Source organism: Pholcus phalangioides, unplaced genomic scaffold (genome assembly GCF_987345545.1).
Source record: "Pholcus phalangioides strain wild (caught in Gottingen) unplaced genomic scaffold, Ppha-v1.0 ptg000017l_1, whole genome shotgun sequence".
In the NCBI taxonomy this organism is placed as follows: Eukaryota; Metazoa; Arthropoda; class Arachnida; order Araneae; family Pholcidae; genus Pholcus; species Pholcus phalangioides.
Window position 1 is genome coordinate 55,592,252 of NW_028301610.1, and position 10,393 is coordinate 55,602,644.

Below are 10,393 nucleotides of genomic sequence, written 5' to 3' on the forward strand. Positions count from 1 at the left end.
AAACTCTCAAACATCTGTTGAATATTAATTTTTGCATATGAAAATCACAACTGAACAACACGCTTAAACTCACTGCTCACTAATGGCACACATGCATACAATTTCCTGCTCTAATGATCATGCACATCAAGTTTGGCATTGCATGCACCTAGTGCCATCTATTAGACTTTTTTCAAACTTTACCTGCTGGCTGGGCCACCCTGTATTTAATAGCAACTAAGAATATTTAAAAGATTGGTTTATATGCGCTGTATAAAAGCCGGGCCATAGTGTGCCTTCTCGGGGGGCCCATCTCAAAGGGGTTATTATTATGCAAAACAAATGTGTATTTTTGTGGGGCCCTCATTCATCTTGGGGCCCAGGGGCAGTGCCCCCAGTTGCCCCAGCCTAGTTATGGCCGTGTATGAAAGATTATATAAATCATATGTTATGTAACAATAGTATTTGCTTTTTTTGTATGCATAATGTTAAGATGCTCGATATCCTTTGAAAAATATCTCATCTACATCCAGCATTCCTTTTCTGGGAAAGGCAGAAAGTTCCTGCACCATATATTCCAGTAACTGAAGATCATCAGAGGATGCTTGATGCTTTGAAAGCAAGTGATCGTGAATGGGTTGCAGTTTTACCACCTCATATAGCAGGTACATACTATGAACACATTTACTATTACTTTTTATGAGATTTCTATTATGTAAGAGAAATTCATAATGCCACTTTTCAATGCTTAATATCAGTTACTTATATTCACACGGGCTTATTTAATTCAAAGTTCAAGGGAATGCAAAACAAAAACCAAAATTGGAATTTATCAGTATAGATTGCTTGCACCCAGACAAAAAAATAAGTAATTAAATAATAGTAATTATCCTTTACCTTGTCTGTTTCCTTGCTGTTGTACTTGATGTTGCTATTATTCTATGATTGTATGAATTTCAAACTGCCATAAAAACTATCTTATTTAAAAGAATTAGTAATTTTAATTTGTTTTTTGGGTTGGTGTAACACATTTGGAAAAATGTTCTTGTTTATTCAGAGTGAAAGGAAGATGCAATTCTGCGTTTTATCTTAAAAAATTGTCTAATTTTTTCATAATATGTTCATAACTTTTAGAGTTTTTTGATTCTAATTGAAGAATCAAAATATTTCATTTTGAAATCAACACAATTTTAATAACATAAGTGAGTTAGAAATTGTGTGCAAACTTGGTACATACTTTCTCAAATACAAAATTCAATACACAACAAAATATTAAAAAAATATATATGGCATTTTAAATCTTTGGGAGAAATTCGTAGATTTTCAATTGATTTAAAAAGCTTTTCAGTTGGTTTTAAACAGCTTTGTATACAGAAATCCTTATGTCTTAAAAACATTATTTTTCCTTGCTTCCTCTCAACTTTTTAAAAAAATAAAACATATTTGTGGCCTTCCCATCATTAAATTTACTTTTAGGAGAAAAACTAATTTAAAGGAATTAGAGTAATTTTAATTTTTTTTAGGTCACTGTGACACATTTACTAACTCCATTGTATTTTTTCAAATGATGTCAATTTTAATTTTAAAAATTGAATTTAAATTACAATCATCAAATTCAATTACATTAACACTTTTTCTTTTTGAAATAGAGCTCATTCATGGGCAAGAAGGGACCACATAAAAAGTACAAAGCTTAGACGTGGGTGACACTGACAGAGCTCTAGTCCGGGGATGGATATTATCTTTTTTGATTTTCACTCTATAAATTAGCAGGAAAGGGCCTCACCAAAGATTTTGGCCCAGTGGGTTCATTCCAGAAGTGGATACCCTGGAAAAGGATGTGATCATGTAAACTATATATGTGTTTTATCAACCATGTTTTTACATGTGAATTGAATTTGAAATGTTTGTCTCCCCACCCTTTATGTCAGCCTGTGTGCATTCAAAAATGTTGAAGTCTCTATTAAGTGACTTCTCAAATAGAGCCGCTTGTACCCTTCTTATCATACAGGGTCTCATTGACCCAAATTTGGGTATTTAATAGTATTAACCTGTTCAAGATGAACACAGTCACAAGGGGTACCAAGACAGTCGAATTTCTGATAATAAAGGTAACATTAAGGCTTTGTTGAACATCTGTTTGCAAGGAAAAATTTATGAATTTAGTTTTTAGTTTTAGTGGTATTTATCTCAAGGCAATTAGCAGAGAACCAATTCCCAATTTTTATTAAATCACTATTAATAATATTAGTCAGTGAATGGTAATTTTTTGCAGTATAAATTAAAACAGTGTCATCTGCAAATGTTATAATTTTATCTGTTTAATTGAGTTCACAAAGACCATTAATGAGTATTAGAAAAAGTAGAGGCCCAAAAATTGATCCTTGAAACACCCTTTCCTATCTTTATTAGATTACCACAACCCTATCACCACATTTCACATATTGTTGTCTATTGGTTAGGTATGATTTCAAAAGATCCAAAAGTATCCCTCTTACTCCACAAAAAAAAATATAAAAAAAATTAGACTAGTATTTTATAGGACACTCTGCAGGGCTCTCACTTTTCCCAATTTTCCTACTTTTTTGGTAAAATGTCCTACTTTTCTTAGTATAGTTAAACTTTCTTTTTTACCAAATCTTCTAAAAAAATTTGTGTATTTCTTTTAATGCGAAGGGAATCATCTAAATATTGCCAAATAATACAAATGTAGTGGATTGCAATTAATGATTCTGCCAAAGCAGAAGTTGTATCATTTTTTCAAGTTATTTGGGGGTGCATGTGGGCCATGTGGTTTTTGAAATTTTTCTTTTGCTCAGTTTGACAATTCAAAAACTCATTTTGTATCAGTGTTTTGAGTAATAATTAAAAAATTCTATCTTGATAGAAAAAATAATATTGCATTTACTACTTCATGGTCTTGGACTATTCATTCCACAGTAACTAACTTTGCTCCTTGTAAAGCTAGAAATAGGCGTAGGCGATGAAACTGAAACATCAAGGGAAACTAACATTCATCATTCAAAATCATGGTGCATATTTTGTATATTGATGAAAAAAACAGTTTTCATATGACAAAGCAGTTGGATACATTTTTTGACTCTGATGCTACCCAATAGCGTTCAATTGTCTTCTGTATGTTTATGACATGCATTAGGCATACAATGTTCATAAAGCTCTGCAAAGAGCTAGAAATGAAAGTGCTTCATTTGTCAAAAATGATCTTGCAAGCATTGAACAGTAAAATGTAAATAAACCCCTTTGTGTGAAGAAAAAGATGGACAGTTTAGTTAAACATATTTACATTGGATCTTGTAATTTACAAAGTTTGCACTGTGCTTTTAAAAGTCGTCTTGAATGAGCAGCATCATTCTTAAAAACTTTACATGTCTTCATAATTTGTTGTGCATCGTGGAATAGAGTTTACAGATTGGACTTTGGAAGACTCCTCAAAAAAAAAAGGTTATATATATTGTGTGGAGAGACAGCAAATAATTATCTGTGGTGGTTGTTATAATACTGTTGTGGCCTAAAATTTTTTTTTTTTTTTTACCAAGTTATTTACATTATTTTGCTTTGGCTCAAGTCAATCTTATAGGATACTGAAATAATGTTATGGAAATAATAATTTTTGAATTTTTAAAAATAAAGAAAAATAAAATTAGAGTTTTTTCATAGGGGTAATGTGATTATATTGTTTTGGGAGATATCCACCCCTTGTCCTACTTTTTCTAATTTTTCAAGTGGGAGCCTTGTCTCTGTCAAATGCTTTCATTATATCAAAATATAGCTATTGTGTCTTATACGAGTTATCAATATTACAGTAAAACCTGTCTTTAACGGAACCTGTATTAAGTGGAAACCTGTCTTCAATGGAAAAAAATCTTGGACCCATGATTTCAATGCCAAAATACACATTAAAAAACCTGGATCGAACGGAAACTCTCTAACGTGGAAACGAAAAGGAGAATTGTATGCTCTTAATGGAAAATTTCACTCAAACACTACAAAAGTTTCCCAAACCAATAAACCAAGGGAATCACGCGATATTTTGAACTGCTCTACCAAAAATTTTTAAACAATCTCTGCTTGCCAATTTGAGTTCTGCATCGTCTGTCCTTAAATTAGCAAAAACTGTTTCCATACTTGATGCTGGGATTTTAATAAGCCATATATAGTAAGGCAGTTGCTTCCTGTGTGTGTGTGTGTGTGAGAGAGAGAGAGAGAGACTGTTACAAAGTTTTTTGGAAAAACAATCTTTTCTACAGGAGAAATCGGGGCAAAGGTTGAATTTGCAAATGATATGCAAGATGTACAAAATTGCATGCAAGCTGGGTTCCGTGATCACATTACTGAAGATTACATAAACATAGACGACAATATTCAAACTGAACCTGACACGACAAATAATATAGGTACTCTCATTGAAAATTCAAGAGAAGGTAAAAAAAAAAAAAAAAGAGGATGAAGATGAGGTAAATGTAGTCATTTCGGAAGAAAAACATTGTAAGGTGATGTTTTATACAGATACTGTCAAAACCTTGAAAGAACTGCAGTAATTTTGCTTTAGAGCATAATGGCTTGTATATTTTTTGTATGATTTTTGAAATAAAACTGTTTGCTGAAAGTCAGGCAGCAAAAGGGGTGAACTGCATATGAAACACCTTTATTGACCACTGGAAAAAATAATTAATATATTCACAGTACTGTGTTTTTAATATTTTATTCACTATTTGGCGATGCGAATAGGTAATGTATGTAATGGACTCTATATATACTATAGTGTAAGGATAAACTAAATATAGTGTGTATTTTAATAAATGCATCATATCAAGTGATAAATAGTTTGTACTGTTTTAAAGTAAATTATGTACATTACTTTTTTTATTATTTAAATATTAATTACTTTAAATTATTTACTTTATTTTCAATTGACTTATTTTTATTTTATTTCAATTTTATATGAGATCCTTACATAATTTTACACATTTTGTCAATTGAATCTCTATTAAACGGAAACCTGTGTTCAAGAAAAAAATCTCGGTCCCATGCGATTCTGTTGAATTGTGAATTCCATTCACTATTAACAACTTTTGAAGAAAACTCCAATAGAGCCGATTCTGTAGTTTTATTTGGGAGAAATCCATATGATTAGCTGAAAAAAAATTGAGTGATAAGGAAGAAAAAAAAGCGTTTTTTTAAATTAATGTTTCAAAAATGTTTTAAACAGAATTCAGAACCAAAATAGGTCTATTTAGGTCATTAACATCACTTTTTTTTTATTAAACATTGTGGCTATCAATTTTCTAAGCTTTCTGGAAAAACACTACAAAATGAGTTTATTAGTTGAGTCATTATTTAAATCACTTTGAAAGGGAGTTTTTTATATAACACATTAATGCAAGATAACGGAAGAAAAAGAAGATGGAAAATGATTGATAATATTTTGAATTTCATTGGTATCTGTAAGAGAAAAAAAAAATTGTCAGATTTAGCCTTATATGGAACAAATTGTCTGAAATCATGTATATTGTGGGAAGGCGGGACACTGTGAAATATTTGTAAAATGGGAGTATATTCAAGTTAGTGCTAGTAGGCAGTTTTAGTTGTTTAACATTAGTACCTTTTAATTTGTTAATGAATTGCCAGCATTTAGATAGAGTGTTACATTTGTTAAATTCAGATATATAATAATTATTTTACTATCTTAATCCAATGAAAAGTTCACTAGTAAACCAAAGATTAGATTTTTCTTTTTCTGAAGCACTTAAGTAGGATCGAGTATGATTTTTTATTATTGTTTCGAGATTTAGAATAAAGTCATAGAATGCAATATTAATCTAAACCATCAAATTTGAATAATTTCAAGTAAAAATATCACATTGAAAAAATGACTAATTTTCAGATTATAATTTTACATTTCAGTATTTTGTTAAATTTGGGTTTAGAACTTCTTTGGACATTTTTTCTTTTAATTCTAGATGAACCAGCTAGAGGAGATTACATATTGAAAAATGATTCAGCTGTTGGCAGAATGATATCAAAATATGATTTGGCAGATATTTTGTTGAAGTGCTTATCAGCTGATGAGCATATAGGTCATGCTGTAGGCATGGGGTATCCATGAAGAAAAGTTCTTATGTAGCAGCTGTATGCCTAGTGTGCTATACTTATTTGTTATTTTTGCACACATTTTTTATGATATTTATATACTTGTACTTGAAAAAAAAAATTTTTTTGTACTTATATGCGTTCACTTAATATTAACCGTTAATATGAGAAGTTGATATTTTTGGAAAATAAATAGTTTATATCAATTTTTTGAAACATTTTTTTAATCCTTGTGGACCATATGGGAGGCAAATGAATTTGTGCCTATTTGTTCATTGATTTGCACTAGTTACATGTGATGTAAAGTCATTGCCCCTTTATCTTACACTGGTACATGTGTAAACATGTTTCATTTGGCCTTTATAACTGGCCCTATTTTCTATGACCAGCACTTTGTAACTCTTTTAATTCAATCCACAGTTACTTCTGCCAATAGGTTTTTGCGTTGGCTCAAATTATTCAGTCAATGCTAAAATGTTTTAGTGTCTTCATATAAGGGAATGTTTTTTTCTATTCTCATTTTATCTCTAAAAAACCTCCAAGCTTGCCATAGAAACCTCATCATAGTCTATTTGAAAAGAACGCATATAAATGTCTCCATTCTTTAGCAACCATAGGGTGAGGTTGGAAAAAACTTTTTATTCACTTTAATGAACTTTTTGTTTTTCTGATTGAAAAGTACAGTGTATGCTGCTTAATGTGATCCCATTGGGACTCGGTTGTATGATAACAATAACCGATTTATACTTATATCCGAAAACATTCACAGTCCATCAATTCTACCTATTCTTAAGACTGTGATTACAACTTGAGAATCTATTATGAGATTGGGAGAAAATTTTAAATCGCTACCGATTTTTAGTATTATATGTGTTTGTACTGAAATTCTCACACATCTCAGAGATTAACTTGCATTAAAAACAGTGAGTGTTAAGGTGTGAAAACCTTTTTTTTTCCGATCTCAAGGAGGGTAAACAAAACCAAGATTATATGATGATACCTCTAGCTTAATGTCATCTTCCCTTTATTTCTCGAATTTCACTTAACCCAGTGGTTCTCAAAGTATGTGTCGTGACTCCTAAGAGCATGGCCAACCTTTGTCAGTGGTGAAGAGGTGATATATTGATGTGTATCTGTTCAGTGCTTTGAAATTATTCTTTAGAGTGCTCTGGGGAGCCGTAGATAAACGATAACAAGGCCAAAGGAGTCGTGGGTGGAAAAACAGCTACTACCCTGACTCTTGTAAAACGTGTTAGAATTCTGAAGGGGGGGGGGGGGTGTCCACACTTTGCTCAGCTTGAATGTGATTTGTTTACATTCCTTGTGTAAAATACAAGATTTGAAACAAGCAACGAGTCTGTGGCTGGTGAGCATCCGCTTGTTCTCAATACATAAAAGTAAAGCAATATAAAATTGTGACGCAACCTTCCTGTGAACAAAGAAAAGCATTGAAGCTCAGCATGTTCTTTAGCGAACAAAAACCTAGAGCATTCTACGCGTTCTTAGAAAAATTACATCAAGAAAAATGTGAGAATTAGAGAACAAAAAAAACGGCATGTGGTCACTTTTATAGGGTGATTCGTTGCCGCGTGTACAAACTTTTGGGAGAAGTAGGTGACTCTCAAAGATGCATTGCAATGCAAGGGTCGGAAACGCATTTGCCATGCGATAGTGCACATAAAACACGAGAAATGAAAGAGCAACACATAAGTGAACATTATTTTATTCATTAAAATGTAACATATTGTGATATTAAGAGATGTCACAGGAGGTTTTGGACGTTCCGTCCACCAGCTGCAACGCAAGCCCAACATAGGCGGCGCATGGACGTTTTGAAATACACTGGGCGTCTCGGAGGGTACAAGTGCAAAGCGACCCGTCACAATCAGCAGCTCTATAATATGGAAATATATGCTAGATGAATATCTGCCAACTCCGCATTTGTGAAACCTTCCATCCTACTACCCATGGCCCCCACATCCTGAAGCAGGACCCCTAGGCTGGGATCTTTTACGGGGCCCCCCTTCATGATGAATTTATAGCGTGAAAAAACAAAAAAATTTTTGAGACGGAGCTTCGAGACGGGGCCGTCTTGAACGTAAACCTTTGATGTTGGACGACCCTGAACGCATATGTACAGTGAAAACTCGCTACAACGATACTCGATATAACGATAAATCCCTCTACAACGATACTCGATATAACGATAAATCCCTCTACAACGATACTCGATATAACGATAAATCCCTCTACAACGATACTCGATATAACGATAAATCCCTCTACAACGATACTCGATATAACGATAAATCCCTCTACAACGATATTTTCCCGAATCTTGTTTGGAATTGCCTATAGTCTAATGTTAAACTTCTCTCTATATAACGATATCCTCTACTACGGTAAATCCCTATATAACAATATTTTTTGAAGAGATTTCGAGACTGCTACACAACGACATTTTTTATACTTCGCTCAAAAAATCGCCTTCAATATACAGGGCGTTCTGTAAGTCCTAATTTGGCCTTTATTTCATCAACCATTCGTCGTAGAGGTATGGTTCTAATTTAAAAAATGCTCGAAATGTGTTCAGGTATGTATCAGTATTCTGTATCAATTTCGAGAGTAAAAATACAGTGTGTCACAAAATGAAAAATATAAATTTTTATACGCTTCCCATGTCTTCTAAGTTCCGATTAGGAAGTTGTTGCCCTGTCTCTTCTGAGGCCCACAAAAATTTCCATGTTTTAAAATGCAATATTCGCTGAAATAACCAAATTCAAAAATCGGAAAAAAGTTGAGAAAGGACAGCATAAATGTGAGGGAAAAGAACAGAAACTAACGGACGACGACGCTTTCCGTCATTTATGCTGTTCTTTTCACACTTTTCTCTGGTTTTTTAATTCCAATATCTCAGCGAATATTGCTTTTTGAAACATGAAATTTCTTTTGTTGGCCATGGGAGAGACAGCAAAAAAAAAAAACAAAAAAAAAAAAAACCCCAAGACGGGGGACCGTATAAAATTTTTATTTATTTATTTTATGACAGTATAATTTCACTCTCGAAATTGGTACTGTGGAACCTCCTCTAACGGATCCTCCCTGTTAACAGACAACTCCGTTAGCGGACACTTTTCTGATCCCCAGTCCCGTGGAATAAGGCTTTAATATATTTCACTCCCAGCTAGAGAACACTCTCGATAGCGGACAGTAAAATCAGACAAACTCTAAGTTTTTCAAAACTATAATTTAATTTTTGTCCATTAATTGAGAATTTATCATATTCAACGGCGATTATGTATAATCATAAGTTTGTATTGGTAAATATCATAATCCGGCAATCAATTACTTGATTAATGGAACATAACTATGGTCCAAGATGGTAATTCCAAATGGTAATGTTAGTTTTGTTTGCATACATAAGAAGAAAGCCAGCATTACAAGTTTGATAATGTTATGAAAATGTTTTTATCTTCACACCTATTTTAATTTATTCAATTTATCAATTCAATTTTTATTGCAAAATGCGTGTAGTGCATGTATGTACGGGTAAAAATGGTTAATTGGTTTAATGAAGAGAAGAAAGGTTATAAATTTTTCCACATTTATCACTCTTTCCATTTTTATTTGAGAATTATTCATAATCGCAGGTGAAAGAGGAAAAATGTGGGGAAATTTTTTTTTAAATCAAGCTTTCTTTATATAGTGAGGCAATTGGTGGTTATGCATAACCACCACACAGTAACATATACGTTTTAACATTAACATTTTTGGAACAAATTGCGACGGAAGCCAAACGTCGTCTAAATGTCAAAGTCGTATAAACGAGGTTATACTGTACATCGTACCTCGCCATTAGCGGATTGGTCCCATGGGTGTCCGTTATCGAGAGGTTCTACTGTACAGAGTAATTCCTGAACACATTTTGAGCGTTTTTTAAATTAGAACCCTTCTTGTACGACGAACGGTTGATGAAATAAAGGCCGAATGAGGACTTACAGGACACCCTGCATTTTTAAATTGCTCACCAGTTTTTGTTATTTTGAGGATGTTTAGTAACATCGGTATTTTACACTATCTACCCTCTAAAATGGTGATTCCCAACGTGGGGCGATTTGAGTTTTTCTATGAAGGCTTTGAACCCCCTTCATTTGTTCCTGTAAGTTCAAATTTTTAAACAATTTCTTGATGATTCTGAGAAATTGAATTTTCTGATTTTTAGCCGAAACTGATATTCGGAAAGAAGAGTGATTTGTCTCCTCCGGGAATCGAACCCCCTCGCATACCGAGCAAGTGCGCTAAC

At 33.0% G+C, this 10,393-nt stretch overlaps 1 protein-coding gene across 1 annotated transcript in view; it reads left to right on the forward strand.

Annotated features, from left to right (window-relative positions):
* The window catches only part of LOC149074138 (flavin reductase (NADPH)), a 28,491-nt gene extending 22,195 nt beyond the window's left edge, over positions 1–6,296 (forward strand). Inside the window, exons 4-5 of the mRNA XM_089246445.1 lie at positions 513–644; positions 5,961–6,296. Coding sequence (XP_089102571.1) covers positions 513–644; positions 5,961–6,106 — 278 coding nt within the window. The 3' untranslated portion in view covers positions 6,107–6,296. The remainder of the gene's footprint in view (positions 1–512; positions 645–5,960) is intronic.
* The last annotated feature ends 4,097 nt before the right edge of the window (positions 6,297–10,393 follow it).